This window comes from Halichoerus grypus, chromosome 9 (assembly GCF_964656455.1).
Source record: "Halichoerus grypus chromosome 9, mHalGry1.hap1.1, whole genome shotgun sequence".
Taxonomy (NCBI): Eukaryota; Metazoa; Chordata; class Mammalia; order Carnivora; family Phocidae; genus Halichoerus; species Halichoerus grypus.
In genome coordinates, this window is record NC_135720.1 from 130903905 (window position 1) to 130925701 (window position 21797).

The window sequence follows — 21797 nt, forward strand, 5'->3', positions numbered from 1 at the left end:
TCTTGTACCTTATGTCTGAGGCGTTGGCAGATCCTGTTAGGTCTACATTGAGAATATCTCTTAGATGAGCCACTTCCCACCCAGTGGTCTGACCTCCATTGTCCCTGCTGCCTGGTCTCCTGCCTCCACTCCTGCCCTTCAGTCAAACAGACAACATGTCACAGAAATTGGGTCTTGATTGCATTAGTCTGCTAGGGCGGCCATAACAAAGTACCACAGACTGGGTGGCTTAAACAACAGGAATTTATGTTCTCATAGCTCTGGAGGCTAGAAATCCAAGATCCAAGTGTCCACAGGGTTGGTTTCCCCTGAGGCCTCTCTCCTTGGCTCACAGACGGCCACCTTCTCCCTGGGTCCTCACGTGGTCTTCCCTCTGTGTGCATCTGGGTCCTAATCTGCTCTTATAAGGTCACCAGTCATTTGGTTAGAACACCATCCCCACCCCAATGATGTCATCTTGCTCAGTCGCTCCTTTAAAAACAGTCTCCAGATGCAGTCCCATTCTGAGGTACTGGGATTAGGATTTAAACACATGAATTTTGAGGGGGACACAATAACCCATAATAATGACTGTGCCCAAAATGTTTCTTTGGCCTTCCAGCGCACTTACGAGTGAAAAGCAAAGAAGGCCAGCATGGTGTGGACCCCTGTCATCTCCCTGTCTCATTCCCCGCACCACCCACCATCACCCACCACAAAGGCTCTCTCGCTGTTCTCACAGCCTTGGACTGCCAGGTGCCCTCGGACAAAGGGCCTTTGTGCTGACTATTCCCTCACTCTAGACTGCTCTTCCCTCACATATCCTCAGGGCTCTGTCCCTCACCTTCCTTGGGTCTGTACTCAATTGTCACCTCCTCAGTGAGGCCCTCCCTGATCTCCCTACTTAACATTACAACCCTCCTCCCAGCACAGTGTATTCTCCAGCCCCCCTTTATTCCTTTTGTAGCTTTTTTCCCCATCTAACATCCTATATTGCTGGCTTTTTATTTTGCTTATTGCTCTTCTCCCCTAATAGGATATACCGTCCGCAAAGGTGAGAACTGTTTTGTTCCGGCTTGTGTCCTGAACGCCTAGAATAGGACCTGGCTTATAGTCACTATAGGTACTTAATAAATGTTGGAGTGAATAAACAAATGGATGGATGGATGGATGGATGGATGCATGGATGGATATAGAGTCCTTGGTAGCCACTATGGTTAGATTATTAATCTATTCCCTGCTGCTGGACATTTAGAGTGTTCCTGATGTTCTTTGTCACTGTTGAGCTTTGAGTTCTCACAAAACACTTGTTATGTAAATATTAAGTGATGGTGGTGAGAACATGTCTTTAACCTTTTGTATTTTTCTCATGATCCTAAAATTTGGAACGCTCCCTGTCTGGAATGCACTCTCCTCTCCTCTCCACCACCCACTCCACCTTGTTTTGCAAAGCCAAATTCTGCTTATTTTTTAAGAAATACCTGTCCTCCTTGACCCCTTCTCAGATGCCCAGAGGGAGCTCTGCCTCCTTCTGGACTGCGTCTCTCAGCACACACCACCTCATGTTGTGTGTTTGTCTGTATATTCTCTCTTAAATATGGGCAGGGACCAGCCTTGTCTTCCCACTCAACTTCCCGGTCCATCACTGGGACCTGTCATGTAGCAAGTACTCAGCAAACATTTAGTAAATAAATTAAGTTCTTCTGATCTTTGAATAGAAAGGTATTTTCATCTGATGTTTAATGTTTTCTTAGAAATTCCCTTAATTATAGAAAGAAGCTTTACTTGTGGTTATACTCCCCATCCCATTGTTGAGCTGTTGTTGAACTGTGTGAATTTTGTTTTTGTAGATATTAGAAACAAAGTAAAAGTGTCTTCCTTTAAAGTTGCACGTAGGGCTTTGCTTGCACATTGAGTAATATCAGACTTGAGTTCAAGATACTATAATGTTGATGATGAACTTGACCCACTGAAGTTCCTTATCCCTTCATTTAATTCTCTTGCAACATATTCGTTGTATATGATAAAATTGGGGAAGTGATCATCCATGGCTCTTCTAGCAAACTGTTGAGGTGTAGAGTTTCATATTGGATCGTCCAACTGTCTTCAGTATCCTCCAACTAAGACTAAAACTTAACTTCCAGAATTTTAGGAATTTATAGAGATCTGAAAAATAGGCACAAGCAGATGAAAGGTGGATGAAAGGGCATCCTGACAGATTAGAGGAAGGGGAGTGTATTAGCGTGGGAGGAGTAATTGAAATCTCTGGGTTGAAACTAAAAAAAAAACAAAAAATTCACATGTTTTCATTCCTATGTATGTCAATAATTATGTTCTTAATACTGTTTTATTTTCACCCATTGGGTTTGGTTTAGGAAATTTTAAGAACTATACATTTAGTTCTAGAGAGATGCGTTTGCTTACTACCTATGGGTCTTAAAGTGGACAAATAAATACATCTCTAATAAATTCAGTTTTCCTCTACCTTTTCCTACCCCCAGAATCCCTCAACAGCTAGAACAGGAAAGCTCTAACATTTAAAAAGGAAGGTACCTGTGTTTCCTTAGCATCCATAAGATCAGTCCACAATTTTTTACTGAGTACCTTTTCTGGACCAGGCTCTGTGCTTGACCCTGCAGATGCAGCAGTGAACCAGGTATGGAGGGTTGCTGGCCCCAGCGGGGTGCAGAGTGTGCTGGTAGCATAAACTGGGTGAGTCAGGGAGGGAGGGCGGCATACAGCAGGGGGTCAGTTTAGTAGGTGGGATTCAGGGTGGGCTTTTCTGGAGAGCTGCATTTCAACTGAAATCCAAAAGATAGGAATGACCAGATAAAGAGGGAGAAAGGAAATGAGAGAACATTCTAGGCAGATGAGAGGAAGGAGTGATAGACTGTCTCCAAATGGGTGGTGAGATTTTTATGAAAAGGCAGGAAGTTGGCAGTTATTCCCCGAGTCTGTAGAGGACCAATCATTGAGAATGAGAGACATAACAGAAGATTGTAATCTGACCTAAGGAAGGACCCAGGAACCACGGGAGAGGGTGCTGGAGGTCTTCAAGAAGGATAGGCGAGGGGCGCCTGGGTGGCTCAGTCGTTAAGCGTCTGCCTTCGGTTCAGGTCATGGTCCCAGGGTCCTGGGATCGAGCCCCGCATCAAGCTCCCTGCTCAGCGGGAAGCCTGCTTCTCCCTCTCCCACTCACCCTGCTTGTGTTCCCTCTCTCACTGTGTCTCTCTCTGTCAAACAAATAAATAAAATCTTAAAAAAAAGGATAGGCTAACAGCTGTCTCAGATGCTTTACTCGTGTATTTCATAAAGGAAAACCTAACAGGGGAGATCATTTGTTCAGGACCTGTCCAACTCTGTAACCTTGTGTGAGATTGAAGTAGGTTTTTAACTCGACTGTGAATGTTTCTAGAAATAGAATGATTTTTTACCTCTTCCAGGATATTAGTTGTGCATCTGTGTTAACAAGTCCAGACCAGTGATGGTCAACCAGATGCAGGAAGGGTTCCAAAACCATCTTGAACTTTTCGTAATGTTTACCGAATACTGCATGCCAAGTATTGTGGTATACACACAATTAATAACATCTGTGATCTTTCTTTTAAAATAATAATTTTTTAAAGATGTATTTATTTTAGGGTGCCTGGGTGGCTCAGTTGGTTAAGCAACTGCCTTCGGCTCAGGTCATGATCCTGGAGTCCTGGGATCGAGTCCCGCATCGGGCTCCCCGCTCAGTGGGGAGTCTGCTTCTCCCTCTGACCCTCCCCCCCTCATGCTCTCTCTATCTCATTCTCTCTCTCAAATAAATAAATAAAATCTTAAAAAAAAAATATGTATTTATTTTAGAGAGAGAGTTGGAGCAGGGGGAGGGGCAGAGGGGGAGAGAGAGAGAGAGGGAGGGAGGGAAGCAGACTCCACACAGTGCATGGAGCCCAACGCAGGGCTCGATCCTACAACCCTGAGATCATGACCTGAGCCAAAATCAAGAGTCGGGTGGGCAACCAACCGAACCACCCAGGCACCTCTGAAATAATATTGGTAAGTTTAGGTATGTGAATAGTTTATTTTGTTTGCTTATAATATCCCCATTTTTATATTTACACATTAGCTGGGGATTAAATTTCTACCTGTCAAGAATTCCTGAAAAAGGAATAATTTCAACTTTGGACAGAAGAAATTGAAAACAGTAGCCCTTCTCCCCCGCCCCGCTCAGATTCCTTCAATCCCTCAAATCCTATTACTCCATAATTACTTTTAGACCTACCAAAGAGCACAATTCATTTATAATCCTAGTATAAATACATTCCATGGTGACAACTACTTTTTCTTCATGTGGCCTCCAGGGTCACAGGAAATTCTAAAGAATAATTCTTGGTCGTGAACTAGATGATTTCCAAGGTTTCTTGTAGCCATAACAGTCTAATTACTGCGTTGGCTTGTGCTAAGAATGCTTCCATCTGTAAATCAGAGTGTTCCGTGATGATAAGCAGACACACATTGGTGGCCTGGCAAGAATGAAATCAAAAACCCAAATGCCATTTGCTTGTGAAGTAGCATTTGTTCGAAGAAGTTCGGGGTTTTGTTCATCAGCTGTGAAAGTGCATACATATTTAAATGAAATGCATTTCCAGGGAAGGATTCTCTTTCTTGTATCAATGACCATTTGTCCCTGACCTCTTGAGGCCAGAACTGGCAACTTCTTACTTTAGGTCATTTCTTTGATTGTGAGGCACAGATTTATCTGTAAGTGGCTGCACGTCGATACTGTTTTATAATGTAACTGTGATTCCCAGGGGCATGATGTGATTTCAGTGCAAGGTGATGTCACTGTGAGCAGGACGAATCCTCTCCTGCAAGGTGATGAGCAAACTGCTTGGGGAGGCGGGGGGGGGGAGGGGCGGGTTAAAATGAGACTGTATAAACCACTAACATCTTTTGAAGTCTTAAGAGGATAAAAAAGGAAGTATATTTTCAAAAGAGGGAGACTCTGCTCCTGATTTCCTATGTGCATCAGTAGAAGATCTGCTCTTGCCCATTGCGTGACTGTTGATTCTTTGATCTTCTCGGAAACCATTGTCCAGAAAGATTCTTCAGGCCAAAAGCAACCAAAAAGCTGAAGGAAGTGTTTTTAATAAATTCGTGGATAATATCCGTAATGACTGGTTTATGATGAATGGTCATTGCTTAAGTGCATCCCTAGTTAAAACACTGACATTTACAAAGCACAGTGCACCAGCATTATCTCTGAGAAAACCTATGATGTGGGCAGATAGGTGTCTCCATTTAACCGATGAGAAGCCAAACCAAGATGTACAGCTAGTGAGTGACCCAGCTGGGTCTCAAACATACGCCTCCCCTCCGTGCATCCTGCCCTCCCGGCACCACCATCCAGCCAAGCATGACCCAGGACCCCCGCTGATGTGTGCGGATGGAGTTCTGCTAGAAAGCCACCACTGCTTGGCTCCTCCATCAGAACTGGAGAGTGCTGGGAGGGATGGGCTGTTGGTCAGACTCTGTGCGTCTTATGGTTTTATTTCTCCCATCCCAACCCCAGACAGGATTTCAGAAACGTGGGGCCCTGGTCCTTGGAAAGGGCAGAGGAAGGGATTGTGAATGAATTAATTTAAATTCATCACCACTCCGGGAAAAAAAAAAGAAGCTCCAAACACATTCTCGACTGAGGAAGGCTCAGTGCCCTGGTCTATATATAGAACGACATAGTTTCCTGCTGACTAGAGTCCAAGAAAAAAACAAAAGCTCTAATGTTGAGTTTCTTATCTTAGAAGGCCATGATAAAACACACAATGCGTGCCTGCTTGCCTAAAATGAAGCTGATTAACTGTTTTCTTGGATTTCGGTGGTTATTTCTGTCATTCTTCAACCTCAGGCCCTGCAATTCGTAGCATAATTTCTTACACATTTTTGGTCTCCAAGAAGAAAATTGTTCTCCCTCCCCTCTGAAAGCTCTCTCTATAACTCACGCACACCACATTACAAAAGCTGTTCCTTTGGAAGTTTCATTTCATTTTCAGTGTTATATTTGTAGATAATAAATTTCCTCTGTCCTTTGAGGAAATTAATGTCTTTTTAAGAACTTTAACAAGCACTGCATCTGAAATCCAATACCAGAAAGCAGTATCTCTTTATTACACATTTTTCTTTAGAAAGAATGATAAAATGGTTCTCAAGTTTTTTCAAGGAAGATTAGGATTTAAAATAGACAGTGATTTTTAATTTCAAAATCTGTCCCCGATTTCCTAAAAGGGTATCGGAGGGGTTTGATAACCTGTAATCCCCCACCCGTGGATGAGGCCCAGGGCCCTGCCATGCCTCTGACTGTTACCATCTGACAGAGGTAGAGAGATGATATAAAGCTCTCTTGAAAAGAGACCAACTGTTGTCATGACCCAGAATTGTTGTAGATGTTTTGGCATTCATTTCTCTATGAATTATTAAAAGTAAACTGCCTCTCCCTCACCAGTAGTAAACATGATAGGCTATAAGATAGTCTCTTAACTTTCAAAGTCGAGGGATTCCTTAGAAACATACAACTATTTCAATGGTAGAAAAATGGCAGAGGGGAGGGGGATGGTAGGAAAATGGTAGGAAAATGGCGTAGGGGAGGTGGATGGTAGGAAAATGGCAGAGGGAAGGGGGATGGAAATCTGAGGGGTGCCTTTGTGTTCCCAATCTATGTGTCTCCTACTTGGCTTAGTAGAGTCAAAAAGGAGAGTTGAATTTTCCAAAAATAAGACTTCCTAAATGTTTTTCTTGATGGAGACAGGACTGAGGGAGCGAATGAAGCTTTTCACTTCCGTGACATGTCATGGGGACATAATGAAGGAGAAGAGAGTTTAGAATATATGCTTTTGCAGATTTAGGACTGCCCTTTTACTCTCAAGCTTTCAGAATTTTTCTGTTTTTACTGTGTCTGTTGTAAGTAGTAGGCGTCCTGTTAAAACAGGTAAATTTTTCTTTGTTCTTCCCTGGTGGTTCATTTTTTTTCACGAAGGAAGATGTCATTTTTGGTCAATGAGGACAAAACAGAGCCCACATCCTTGTGGGCTTACCTTTTAGGGGAGGAGACCCATGAATATGTAATGCACTGTGAAGTAGGGACTGGGCACTGAAGAAAAATAAGGGAAACAGGAAGAGTTGATGGTGAGGCCTTTCTATCCTCAATGAAATAGGTTATTAATGTGGCCACAATAAACCCATGCGGTCCCCCTTTTTAGTGACAACACGCCATGATCCATGGTTGGATTATTCAGCCTACTAATTATTGTCTCCCCTCTCTTGTACCCTGTTCTGTGTGCACACCTACTCACCTCCAGCCCTGTGCTACTCACGTTAAAACTCTTATGCTGCCTGAGTCTAGAATTCAAACCTGCCTCTCTGTTCCATAGTAGCCTCTAACCTTGGGGCTCTTCAGAGCAAAGTTCATAGCAAAAGAGCAGTTGGGTTCTGTGAGCATCTGTTGTCCTTGCTTTGTGCAAACTACATTTCCTAGTCAGCACGTACACGTGCCAGGAAATCCTAGGCATCACGGCTTCTCTGGGAGAAGACAGCAGGGTTCGTGGGAAGAACACAGGCTCTGGAGTGAGAAGACCCAAAGTTACATACCTGCTGTGATCACAACCACATGATCACTTCCCTCGTTTTCTCAGAAACGTAATGCCCTCATCCATAAAATCGAGATAATAGCAGTATTCTTCCTTACTTCGCAAGAGTCAATGAGAACATTTACAAAGCACTTGTATAGGACCCTTAAAGGACCATATATATTAGCTATTGCAGTTGTTTTGAAAGATCCCTGCTCCTTCATCCTGAGTGGTGGAGCCCCTGATATATTTAATTAGTAGAATGGAAATACTCCAAAATGGCACAGCTGTCCAACATCTTGTGAATATCATGGAATGCTCATCCCTATGACATTTGTTGGGAAAATTACATCATTTGGAGCTAGGTAGATGGAGAACAGAATCTCCTCTTTCTTCCACCCCTGAAGAATAATTTAGGGCCTTTGGTGTTTGTTTAAATTCGTTATAGAATGTGCAATAAAAAGAAATTTCTAGATTCCATCTAGCCCAACTACCTTACCTTACAAGATGGCCTAACTCTGGACAGTCTTAATGGAAGTAGCCTGACAGGCTGTGAGTGTAGAATTGGAAAATGTAATGACCTTAAGCTCTCTCTTTCACCTGTTCTGTGCTCCTGTTGTCCTGAAATGAAAGGCGCCGTGGGTACCATGGCACCCTTCCTTGCGGAGATCTCTGTGCCTTATCTCTTTGGATTATTTTCTTAGGGGGAAAAAGCTCTCGGTCACGATTTCCAAAACCTTAATTCTCCTTTTGCAAGGATATTTTCCCTACAACAACAAGACTCTAAAGGTCGCAGCGATGGTTATTTTAGTGAATTAAATGATGGGAAAACACAGGGTGGCCTAGTCTGATTCCAGGGGACTTCAGTTCAAATATTTGACTGGCTTTTCCATCCGTTCCAAAACCATGCACAGAAATGGGGCTCAGAGGGCATCTGGGTGGCTCAGATGATTAAGCGTCTGCCTTCAGCTCAGGTCATGATCCCAGGGTCCTGGGATTGAGTCCCGCATTGGGCTCCCTGCTCAGCGGGGAGCCTGCTTCTCCCTCTGCCTCTCTCTCTCTCTGTCTCTCATGAATAAATAAATAAAATAAAAAATCTTAAAAAAAAATGGGGCTGAGAGATGGAGATCACAGATAATCAGCCTCTGTCTGTGACGCTCGAGGTCCGTGGGCCAGGGGGGAGGTGCTCAGACATGTAATAGTAACATAATGGGACAGATGCTGTAGCAGAGCTAGGAACAGAGCCTGGAAGCACAGAGAAGGGCCTGGTGTCCACTGGAAAAATCAGACAATTTTGCTTGGAAGAACTGGCATTTGAGCTACCCCTGAAGGGCGGGGGAATGCCCCAGGCCAAACTCTGAGGGGATAGTTCTGAGCCTGAGCAATGGCAGGAGCAGAGGGAGGAGACAAGAAGTTTCGAAGTGTGCTTGGGAAGCAGCGAGTGGCCTCGTGTGGCTGGAACGCTGGGTAGACGGTGAAGAATGGGAACAGATAAGGTTGGAAGGGAGCATGGAGCCACCTCGTGAGGCGCCCCCTAGTTCATGCCAGAGGTGCTGGAGTTCATCGAGGTGACAGTGAGACGCTTCAGAGGTCTTAATTGGGAGAATTACATGATCAGGTCTGTTTGACAGCCCTAGAGAGGGTGGGGAGGGGAAGGCTCTGGAAGAAGACAAAGTTCAAAGTCATAGCAGGGATTCCGCTTCTGCATAGACGGTGGTATTGCGACATCAGTCAGGGATAAGATTCTGCAGTCCCTCCTGCCTGAGTCCAGTAATGTCTGCAGCGCTCCAGCAGTGACCTTGGCCATGTGCCTCGCTTTTCCTCTCTGAAACAGGGGGATAACAGTAGTACCTATCCAAAAGGGTGGTTGTGAGGCTTATGTGAACCAATGCATGGCACAGGGTGAGCATTTAAAATGTTAACTTTTGTCCTCTTTGCTTGCAGTAATGCAGTAAGAGTAAAGGCAGGCTCCATCCAGGAGGCTAGGATGAGAGGCTTTAAGTTTACCTGCAGTTTTCCTTCCCAGTCAGCTACTGGGGAGAGGAACAGTGAACACAAACCATAGGCAACGAGATCCGTTTGAATTCCAAGCAAACCCAGCGCTTCATCCCGAGGAGTTTTTATGTGAATGGTCTAGAATGGATCTTATTATGTGAGTCAGCTTTTCCTCAGCGAGTGTGACAGGTACTCTGGAGGGCATGGTGACTCAGGCCACCAGAGTGTCTTTTTGTAAATCACTGGCCTGGGCAACATGGTGAGAAAAGCTGGCTCACTCCAGAGTGTGCTTGGAGCTCTGGCATTAGTGCTGCTCAGGGACTGGAGCGGGGGTGCGGAGAATTTATTTGGTGGGAGTCTAACAGCATCAGTGGGATGGTTCCACCCTCCGAGGATCAGCCTGGAACATAGCAAGTCAGGAACTCAGGAGAAAGGATCTGGACGGTTCCTAATCATCCAGAGAATGCTGCAGATTCCTGATGGTCAATGCCGAGGTTGCTTTGGAAGAGACTCACGTGGTACAACTCGGAGGAAGCAGCACATAGCAAAGCTGTTCTGGATATTCTAGGCCAGTGGCTCCCAAAGGGGCAGTTTTGCCCCCCCACAGGACATTTGGCGACGTCTGGTGATATTTTCGGTCGCCGCATCTGGAGGAGATTCTGCTGGTATCTTGTGGGTAGAGCCCAGGGATGCTTGCTGAACACCCTACAATGCATAGGACAGACCCTCACCCCAAAGAACCATCTAGCCCAAATGTTAATCATGCCAAGGTGGACAAAATCTGGTCTAGGCCATTATTTAACCAAAGTGTTATATATGCATTTATTGGTAGTACATTAGTTGAGTGTAGGACAACTTTCTGTAAAAGTTTTAATAGTCATATTTATTTTAACATAAGTTATAAACACATATAATAATTAGCACATAAGACCTATGATTACAAAGGTAGGGCTTAAGATGAGGCTACAATGGTGTTTGTTCTTTTAAACATTGACTTAAAGATACAAAGTGAAAATAGTATAAATGGACTTCAACTATGGCGCACACACACAAAAATGAGTGTGGGTATGATCGAGGTTAGGAAATATTGGTTTAAGCCAGAGGTCAGAAAACTCTTGTTTTTCCATTGACTGTATTCCCCATGCCGTACCTTCAGCCCCGTGACTTCTTCATTCCATAACTGAAAGCCTGTATCTCCCTCTCCCCTTTGTCCATTTGTCCAGCCCCCCCATGCCCTCTAGCAGCCATCAGTGTGTCCTCTGTATTCATGGGTTTGTTTCCTTTTCTGTTTGCTGCTTCATTTTGGTTTTTAGATTTCCCATATAAGTGAAATCATGTGGGTATTTGTCTTTCTCCATTTGACTTATTTCACTTAGCCTAATACCCTCTAGGTCCATCCATGTTGTTGCAAATGGCAAAAAATCTCATTCTTTTTGATGGCCACACCATATTCCATTGTATCTATATAGCACATCCTCTTTATCCATTCATCTATCCATGGGCACTTGGGTTGCTTCCCTATCTTGGCTAGTGTAAATAACGCTGCAATAGACATAGAGGTGCATGTATCTTTTCAAAAGAGTATTTCCATCTTCTTCTGGTAAGTACCCAATAGTGGAATTACTGGACTGTAGGTAATTCTTTTTTTAATTTTTTGAGGCACCTCCATATTGTTTTCCACAGTGGTTGTACCAGCTTGCATTCCCACCAACAGTGCACAAGGTTCATTTTTTCTCCACATCCTCGCCAACACTTTTTTTTTTTTTTTTGGTCATTTCTTATCTTTTTGATACTAGCCACTCTGACAGGTGTAGGGTGATATCATTGTGGTTTTGACTTGCATTTCTCTGATGATGAGTGATGTTGAGCATCTTTTCATGTGTCTCTTGGCCATCTGGATGTCGTCTTTGGAGAAATGTCTATTCAGGTCCTCTGCCTATATTTTAAATTGGATTGTTTGGTTTTTTTGGCATTGAGTTGTATAAGTTCTTTATATATTTTGGATATTAACACCTTATTGGATACATCATTTGCATATATCTTCTCCCATTCAGTCAGTTGCCTTTTTGTTTTACTGATGGTTTCCTTTGCTGTGCAGAAGCTTTTTATTCTCGTGTAGTCCCAGGAGTTTAATTTTGCTCTTGTTTCTGCTGCCTTAAGAGGCATAGCTAGAAAAGTGTTGCTAAGGCCAAAGAGAGTCCTGCCTGTGTTCTCTTCTGGGGTTTTTATGATTTCAGGTCTCACAGCTAGGTCCTTAATCCATTTTGAGTTTATGTTTGTGCACAGTGTAAGAAAGTGGTCCAGTTCCATTCTTTTGCATGTAGCTGTCCAGTTTTCCCAGCAGCGTTGATTAAAGAGATGGTCTTTTCCCCATTGTATATTTTTGCCTCCTTTGTTGTAGATTAAGTGACCATATAAGCGTGGGTTTATTTCTGGGCTCCCTGTCCTGTTCTGTGGATCTGTGTGTCTGTTTTTGTGCCAGTACCCTCAGCCTTGTAGTATATCTTGAAATCTGGGATTATGATACCTCCAGCCAGGGTTCCATACAAATTTCAGAAAACATTTTCTGATAGTTGAGATAGTGAAGATTTGAGGCTCTGTTGCAACTACTCAACTCTGGCATTTTGGAGCAAAAGAGGCCAAGACAGTCAACATGAGGAGGTCGTCCGATGAGTCAACAGAGGAATCATCAGATGAGTCGCTTCACCATCCTGACCATTACAGTGCAGTGTCTAAATGAATCCTTTAAACTCAGTGCCCAAGGGCAGCCTGACTGGCAAGGTAGAACACTATTACCTGTCCTGGTTATAGTAAGATTTAAAATACTTACATAAAGTAATCTCTCTTCTACACATTTCCTCCACCTTACATGTGTACAGTTGGGTTTGTGATTAATCCAAGTACACAGTCTTACCAGTACCCCTATTCAATTTTTAGGTATAGCATATATTGAAACAGGATGAGTTCAAATTCCAGCGCCCTTCTTTACTACCTGTGTCCTCACAGGCCTGTTCATTACCCTCCCAGAGCCTCAATTTCCTGCTTAATAAAATGAGGATAATGACATTTCTCCTGCAGAGTTGTCATAAAGATGAAATGAGATATCGGATATAGAAGTTTCTAGAACAGGGGACAACACAGTCAAGAAATGTTCCCTTTTTTCACTCTCTCCATGCCTTCTCTGTCTCAGTTCTTCCATATATTTGATGAGGATGCCCTTTTTGTCATTAAGCCATTGATGAAAGTGCCGGCCAAGTCGGGCACCCACAGCCCTGAAGTACATACACCACGAGTACCTCCCTGAATATTTAAAAAAAAAAAAATTCTTAATACTCTGTGAAAATGATTTGCCAGCCCCTTAGAAAAGCACCTAAATCTCAGTGGTTCCAGCCCAAATTCACTCAGCAAAAATAATAAAAGATGATTGTCTGCTTTGTGTCAGGAACAGGGATAGACACCTGCTACAAACATGAGTGAGACAGGGTCCCTGCCCCTCCAGGAGACTCCAGCTTGGTTGGGGACGGGAGGTAGCAAGCAAACAGACGTTCACAGTGTTCACAACGGTGGAGTCTCTGGAGAATGTAGGCAAAGCATCCCCTGGGACAGAGTATTAACAGATAAATAGAAATCAGCACAGGGAAGGTGGGAGGGGAGCACATTCCAGGCCAAGAGCATGTAATGCCTTGTTGCATGTGACCGAGGGGTAAGTTGTATGGGGACAGGGCTGGGTAGGCGGGGAGCGAGGGTGGGTTTAATGATATGGGTCAAATTGTGCAGGGGATCGTGCGTCCTGCTGTGCTGGAACTGTTGCTTCTAGGCTGATGGTTTTCACTTCTCTTTAACAGTGAGACCTTTCACTGAGAGCACATCTGCTAAGTGACAACTCCATTAGAGAAAACCAGCCTTACTAGGACTGATACTCAGCAATGTGTTCCCTTTCCTGCCTACAGCCACCAGGGCTGGAGGCCAAATGTAATCAGGTGCTATGTTTATGTCGATTTAGTTCTTGGCCTTGACTAGTACAGCTCGTAAGGTGTTAACGGCGTTTCCCATTTGTGTCACTCGTGGAGCACTAGTTTTGTGGACTGGGCAGGCATTCGGGGTTCTAACGGACGAAGCAATGAGATCTGGGTTTTTTTTAGCAAGTTGCCCTGACAACAGTGTGAATAGTCCGAAGCCAAGAGTGTCTAGAATCCCCTTGGAAGGTCGCTTCTGTCAGTAACAGGAGAGGGCCTCATTTATGGGCACGCCTACGGGCCACCTCATGCGCACGGGCCCTGCTATAAAGGTAGTTTTACCCAGTTTCATCCAAGGAGATGGGTGCTCAGAGAGGTTACATCATTAGCCCAACGTAAAGATTTGATAGTAAGCGGTCTGTGTCTTGACTCCTCAGACCGAGGTCCCATAATAACCTTTCCAGCCTCCACTCAGCTGACTCTTCTCTCCTTTGTCTTTTCTTGCTGTCCTTTGGCTCCCCAGTTACTCATATGGGATTATCAGGGTATTTGTCTTCCACCCAACACCTTTCCTGACATATAGTCGGCAGCCAGTGGATATTTATGAATCAGACCCTTTTGGTGGATTCACCTCGCTTCCTGGGAAACACCTTTTTTATCCTTGTGGCAAATTAGACATTCTCTCAGCTGCTAGATTCATACTTGAGGCAGAGGACCTGCTTGGCCAGGCGAGGTCTTCAGATGTGTCTCTAGTGCCCCCAACACACTCGCTAATCACCGTGACTGGTCCCTCTTTCACAAGGCTGGTGGCCTGATCGCTCGCACCTGCCACCGCAGCCGGGGAGGGGGGGCTTATGATCCTGTCCTACTCAAGGCCTCGCTCTTCCCTTGTATCTATGAAGGAGGAGAAACCACAAGCTCCTGTTTATCACAGCCAGATGTGAGGCTGAGTTTCTTACCTTTCTTTGCGTAATATTTCTCCTTTCTCTGTCCTCTTGAGACAGTGTGGAACCTTCTAGCTTAAGGAATTCTTGTGCTTTCTCATTTCTAATTTTTTTTGGCCTCCGAAGATTCTTCCCCTACCACACCGGCATTTCTCTGGGCTGCTTTTCACACCTTGCTCCTACCTGTCCTATCCCCGGTTCCATGGCTTTGTCAGAACCTTTGTTAATTAAACTATCAGTGACGGAGGGGAGAAGGCAGGGGTGGGGCAAACATGGGCCGGCCGTGCAGTTAGGTTTTTGCCTCTTCCGGGTCTACTTTCCTTAATTCTCAGTGTGGAAATCTGGGCGCAGCTGGGAGGCAGTGCGTGCCCTGCGGAAGAAAGGGAGACGCGGCAGGTGGGGTAGTAAACCCCTATTAGCCACCTATCCTGTGTGCCGCCCCTCATTCGCTCACCTGCCTGCTCTCATTGCCCCTGGCACTCCGTCAGGTGGGAAATGGACTCCTCACACTGCTAACGGTTAATAAGATGCTCTGCTTTTGTAACTCTGTTTTAATCTTGCTCAGCCATCGAAGGGTTTTTAAGTAGATTGAGTTCATTGCTTTGAACACCATAGCTCGTCTCGTAATGTGTTAACTAGATTTTCCATCTGTGTCACCGCAGAGTTATGTGCAAAACACGCAGAGAAAAACAGCTCTTTGGAAACAATGGAAGGAAGAAAGTTAATTGAATTTCAATTAGACCTGGCAATAATTTAAAGTATAATGAATGTTTCAAAGGAGACCATCATGCACTCCTATGTCATGAAGAAAATTTTTCTTTTGGATAAGATATGCTAATGCAAAATTTATTGATATATAATTTAGCCTAACCTCACCCTCCCCTTCCTTGTGAATGTCAGACACTTTTGGATGGTAAAATGCATCGAGTCACCTATGCTTACAAATTCCATAAATGAAAGATGTAAATGCCACTACCAGTTAACCTGAAGAAGAATTATAAAATTTCACTCTTTCCTGGCTCCATTTTTCTTGTTGGACTTCATTCAGAGCCTGTCATAGAAAGAATTCTAAATTGCTAGAAGGGGCCTAGGAGAGACTGTGTTTTTTTAAAATAACTTTTTCTTTATTTTTGGTGCTCTCTCTCCCTCCTAATTTCCCTACAGTGAATTTATATGGCTTTTATAATGAAGCAAATCATTTTTAACTAAGATACATATTTTTTTTTTTATCTGAGTTGGTTCACCTTAGGAGGTAAAACCAAGAATTTCATCATCATTGCCTTCCGGAAAATTAACCTACAAAAAAACTAGACTGACATTACCTGTGGCTGCTGAGAGTCTGACAGGGTCCTTGGGAGGGAAATCCCTCCAACTTACTGCGACCCCATCCACCACGGTGGTCATTCATGTGTCTCCAGCCTTATGGTCCCACCTCTACTCTTCCTCTGCATCTCCATCCATGACATTTCAAACAGTCTCTCCCACACCCAGCCCCTACCAGCCGTGCTGTGTAGTTTTGAAGCTAGAAACTCAGGCATTATCTCTTTCTTTCCTGGATCCCTAGCTTTACCCTCCAATTAATGCTCTTACTCCTCCTATGAAACACATGGGTTGCAAATGAACCTTCCTTTGACACTTGGAAATGTTATCTCAACCATAAATATTTCTGGAATTCAAATTCTTTTTTAAAAAAATTCTGCGTCTGGGGCGCCTGGGTGGCTCAGTCATTAGGCATCTGCCTTCGGCTCAGGTCATGATCCCAGGGTCTTGGGATCAAGCCCCACGTCGGGCTCCCTGCTCCGTGGGAAGCCTGCTTCTCCCTCTCCCACTCCCCCTGCTTATGTTCCCTCTCTCGCTGTGTCTCTCTCTGTCAAATAAATAAATAAAATATATTTTTTTAAATTCTTTGTTTTTGTGACAAATGCACCAGACCCCCCCACACACAAAAAAATTACCATCATAACCATTTTCAAGTGTACAGTTGAGGGGCATTGAGTATGTCCACATGGATGTGTAAACCTTACCCCCATCCATCCCTCAGGAAACTCTGTTGCCCTAAAATGTTTTGCTGTAAGGTAAGAAAGGAGACATGAATAGCCCAGTAGACCCTTTGTCTCCTAGGATGGGACAGATGAGTCTTAAAAAGATGCTGATGCATTTATGTGACGTGTTGACCGGACTTAATGTCCTCTCTCCTCTCCTTCTTCCAACAGCTCTGAGCAGCGGGTCCCCTGTTCCACTTCTTACCACAGCTCTGGTTTGCACTCCGGTGACGGTGTCACCAAAGCGGGACCTCTGGGCCTTCCGGAAATAAGACAAGTGCCAACTGTTGTGATTGAATGTGATGACAATAAAGAAAATGTGCCTCACGAATCAGACTACGAAGACTCTTCTTGCCTGTACACGAGAGAGGAGGAGGAAGAGGAGGACGAAGACGATGACAGCGCGCTATACACCAGTGCGTATCGCGGGGTGTCGCTGAGGGTGGGGCTCGGGGGGGAGGAGGGCTGCCCCAGCTGCCCCCCACTCTGGCTGCGAATCCGGGTGCAGGGGTCCACTGGCCCGGGGTCACAGGGCAGCTCAGTTAGCAAGATGAAAGGGTAAATGTCCTCCAGACACCCTCATAGCTCCAAAAATTGCAACATCATGCCTCCATTTCTCATCTCTTAGATGGATTTTTCTGTCTTTGATTCCTATCCTTGGATCCAACCCTCTTCCTCAAAAAAAAAAAAAAAGGGAGGGAGGGACCCTAAAATTCCGTTTCAGTCCACAGAATACTCAGAAATACTAGCCGTTGTGTATGCAACAAATTCATTTTTAAGCCCACCTCTACAACTCTAGAAGGCTTGAATTTAAATTTCTTACTTAAGGCCTTTACGTGTGCAAAGAAGCAATGAAAAAGCAAAGTTCAAAATCTGGTGTTCTGGCCATAAATAGTAAATTTCAGTTAAGTGAGTACAGGCTGATTATTTGGTCAACTTTTTTAAGATTTTATTTATTTATTCAGAGAGTGTGTGTGAGTGGGGGAGCAGCAGAGGGCGAGAGCGTCTTAAGCAGACTCCATGCTGAGCTTGGAGCCCGACGTGGGACTCGATCCCGCGACCCTGAGATCATGACCTGAGCCGAAACCAAGAGTCGGACGCTTAACTGACTGAGCCCCGCAAGCGCCCCTATTTGGTCAACTTTTTAATGAATTTACATAATAGCAACCTTCTACTGAATATATACTGTGTGCCTGACAATGTGCTAAGATTTTATTCTGTTCCGTGCATCTTAAAACACCGGCTGACGTGGATGCTCTGGCCCCGTTTTGCAAATAAGGGAAGAATGTGGAGAGGGGAGGGGCTCGCCCAGAGCCTCCCATCTAAGAGGCAGCATGGGGACTTGAAGCCGGCTGGGTCTCCTCCCAAGGCCCTTGTTCTAAAACCAGTGGAGGAAGAAAGAAGACCAGCACTACTAAATAAAATCTAAAGGAATCCCCCCCACCATGTGCTGCTTCCCAGTCTCTCCCCCGTTTCACACGCACCAGGCTTCAGGCAGCTAAACTGGAGAGCTGGGAAGAGGCCTGGTGAGCGAGCAAAGAGATGATCAAAATAATGTCCAGGAGAGAGAGAACCACAGAGGGGCCACCAAAGCCCAAGGGACCCATGAGTGGGAGCAGCGCCTAGCTTCTGCTCCCCGTTTCCTCCCCTGAGAATTGAGCGTTTCCCAGCCTTGGCACCACTGACATTCAGGGCAGAGAATTCTTCGTTGTGGGGGCTGCCCTGTGCATTACAGGATGCTCAGCAGCACCCCTGGCCTCTGCCCACTAGATGCCAGGAACACCCTCCTTCCCCCGCCGCCCCCCAGTTTTGACAAGCAAAAGGCATCTCTGGACTTTGCCAAGTGTGTCCTTGGTGGGGGACAGGAGGTGCAAAAGCACCCCTGGTTGAGAACCGTAGGCTTATTCCAGGAACCCCTGCCCTCTGCTCAATCCCAGAATGTTGCCTGTTTCAGTGACCTCGCTTCCACTCCAGCCCCAAACGCACCCCACTTTGCCCAACTCTACTTCCCTTCGTGCGCCCCCGGTTCTACTCCAGCTGGTCTCTCGTCTCCTGTGATCACCTGGCTCACCCGTCCTCTCTGAGCCTCCCCCCTGCAGATGGCCTCCAGCAGCTACCTGTTTCGGGTGACACCTGTCCCGTGGGCACCAACCCCTCCTCTTTGAAGCTCCCCGTAGCCCCCCGAGGCCTCTGGCCACTCTGTGCCTTGCGTTCTGTCGCGCTCCACAGCCTGGCCGGCCCTCCTTTGTGATGTTGTCTGCCTGCTGGGGGTCCTGGGGAGCAGAGATCCAATCACAGTCTCCCTGCGTGCCCCTCACATGCACAAGACAGCGCTAGGTATACAGAACATGTTGGTCGCAGAAACTCTATCAATGAACGCTCTGAGTAAGGCCTTAGCCGGCCCCAGGGGTTAAGCCCACTGTGTCTGTCTGCCTGCCTTTCACCTCGTGGCCCACCCCTGGCCGCGTGGAGCCCGGGCAGCTGGGGGGCAGCGTTAAGGACTTGTTTCTCCCTCCCGCAGCCTCCCTGGCCATGAAGGTGTGCAGGAAGGACTCCTTAGCCATCAAACTCAGCAACAGGCCCTCCAAGCGGGAGCTCGAAGAAAAGAACATCCTTCCCAGGCAGACGGATGAAGAGAGACTGGAGTTGAGGCAGCAGATCGGCACCAAGCTCACCAGGTAGGACATTCTTCGGACTCGAGTAGAATGCGGTCTCCATCCCCAATCCATCCCGGGTGTCTCTGGAAGAGCTTCCTGCGGGGAAAGTCCGTGGGAAGCATTCTAGTCTTCCCCAGCTTTGCTGTTATGGTCCCTTCCCATTCACTCAGCCACATGTTGGAACTTTTACCTGAATAAAGGCTCAGGGAGAAGCTGAAGGGCAGATTTCCAGGGAGAATAACCGCCTTAGAAAAACCACCACCGTCCAATAGCTAGGACGACCTGCGTCCACTGGCGTTGGGTTTGGTGAAGCTCAGTGCCACCAGATAAGCACATTTTCTGCCGTTCTGCGCAACTGGATGAGGCCAGGGGTGGATCATGCCTCATCACTAGCTTGTGAGCCTTCCTGAGTGGTTGCGTCTGTGGACAGATAGTATGGACATGCTTGTGGCACTGTGTTCTATTAATATATCAAACCCCTACATATCATGTTTAGAACCTGGGGCACATGTATGTGGTATTAGCTGACGTTCACGGGGCGCTTATTGTCTGCCATTCTTCTAAACATTTTACGTGTATTAAATCATTTCTTCTTTGAGCCTCCCTGTGAAATGTGTGCCCATTTCACAGAGGAGGACAGTGGACGCCGAAACCTGTAGTTACCTGCATCACGCTGCACAGAATGGCTCCAGAGCGCCCCCTCTTGGCCAAGTGTATTACGCCCACCCCGCCCCCCATTCTAACTGCTGTTGCAGGGAGCCCTTCTTTTGTACCAGGCATTGTGGCAAGGCTCTGAGCTGCCCTCTGCCTCTTCCTAGTGGGACAGCCTCGAGTAAGTCACTTGTTCTGTCTGCCTATGTTTCCGCGTTTGTAAAATGGGAGTTGTAAGGATTCCAAAACATAAGTAAAGCGTTTAAACCCGTTCCCGGCCCATGGTGAACACTCTGGTACCCTCCCGGCAACCCCGTCCAGTAGCTTTCATTATCTTCACAAGTACAGGTGAGGAACGTGGTGCCTAGAGAGCGTCCAGAGGTGTAGACTTCATCCAGCAGAGTACTGGTGTTCTCCCCTCCCGCCTGACTTAGTTCCTCACTTAAGGGCCCCTTTCTGTCTCACGGTTAACTTGGTTCCATCCTGGAGGATGCTGTTTTAATGGTACCAGGCTGCATAAATTGTTCAGCACAGATGGATGATTTGGTCTTGTGTCACTCAGACTTCAGAGCCCTAGAATGGAGATAATCTAACCACCTGCATGTGCACACACACTCTCACACGCTCATTGAATGTGGTAACACGTCCACACTGTAGTGATCCAGATCTCTCTTCATACTGTGGTGACAGCTACTTACTGCGTCCTGGGGAGCCTGCCGCATTGTTGGATTGTTACACATTTTTCCTTCTATGGAACAAAAATCTCTGTCCATGCAACTCTTCCCCACGGTCCCATCCTCTTCCTTCAGTGACTACTCAGAGCCTCATCTCTGTTATCATCCCTCTTGGAGACAGTGATACTGCTCTCCCAGGATATAACCAGATCTTCTTTCTGGGCACGGGATGGGTGGATATAGCTTTGGGCAGCTTCCTGAACCCGCTTGTTCGGTTTTATACCTAATACAAAAAGGGCTGTCTTTTAGGGGGCTGGGGAAAAAAAGGAGCAGTTCCTTGACCCCAGCCCATCTTTTCAAATGCAGCTCCCCCCCCCCAAGGGTGGGCACCCTTTATCATGGTTCTCTCCCCTTCATTCCTGCTTTCCCAGCTTTGCTACAGAATAAGCAGAGCCCCAGGTGTGTGAGGGCAAAATGGAAGAATTCTCTGTGGGGAGTGAGGTGAGGGAGATGCCAGCGCATCTACGGCCCCAGGGTGGCATCATCCATGGGGAGAAAGAGAGAAAGACAGGACATGTAGAAAGCAGGCCTGCACTGGGCTCTCTGCTTATCTGTTGTAGAGCGGTTCTACCTGGAGGTAACTGACAAAACGGGCCATTGATGTCCCAGAACAGACTCCTGAAAGGGAGACGGTGCCCAGCTTCTCACTCCTGAACCCACGTTCCAGTACCGCCCCCATGACTGGCTGGCGGTGGTGGGGACGAGACCGCAGGTGGGAAGAGACACAGACCATGCACGTGCTAGAGGAAGCTCTCCTCAACTGAAGCCTCATCCCACCCCTTCCTCCTCTAAGGACACTTAACTCTGCTTGGAATTCCTAACACGCACTGAAGGTTACCGTTCCCAGCTCTCTCTCACCCTGGTCGTGGCCTGGGGGAGAAAGAGGGGAGTCGGGACGGTCATGTTGGAAGGATTCAAGGCGTTGAGCTGGCCTGTGTCCTTGCTCCGGATTCACCTCGTCTTTGTTCACTCTTCCAGCTAGGGAGTTTGTTTCCTCATGGCCAGACCCTGGGCATCTCCAGCCAGACTGTAAAAAGTGGGCCTAAAAGAGAGGACGTCGGGAGCGTTCAGTGGGTTGACCAGATAGTGCAGAATCCAGCAAATCAGGTGAACGGGCCAAATCCGCGTCTCCCGGTCTTCTTTGAGAGAGTGCAGCTGCTGATTCTCACCCAAGGAGTTTTTAGGACCATTTCCTTTGGGGTGAGAACCCAGCTCTGTGCTTTCAGTCACTCACT

The 21797-nt window shown here is 46.2% G+C and overlaps 1 protein-coding gene across 9 annotated transcripts in view; it reads left to right on the forward strand.

Annotated features, from left to right (window-relative positions):
* The window catches only part of PHACTR1 (phosphatase and actin regulator 1), a 551321-nt gene that overhangs the window by 490369 nt on the left and 39155 nt on the right, over positions 1-21797 (forward strand). For all 9 annotated transcript variants that reach the window (XM_078055703.1, XM_078055706.1, XM_078055704.1 and 6 more), the window contains 2 exons: positions 16692-16936; positions 19042-19198. In XM_078055703.1, the coding sequence (XP_077911829.1) occupies positions 16692-16936; positions 19042-19198 (402 nt within the window). The remainder of the gene's footprint in view (positions 1-16691; positions 16937-19041; positions 19199-21797) is intronic.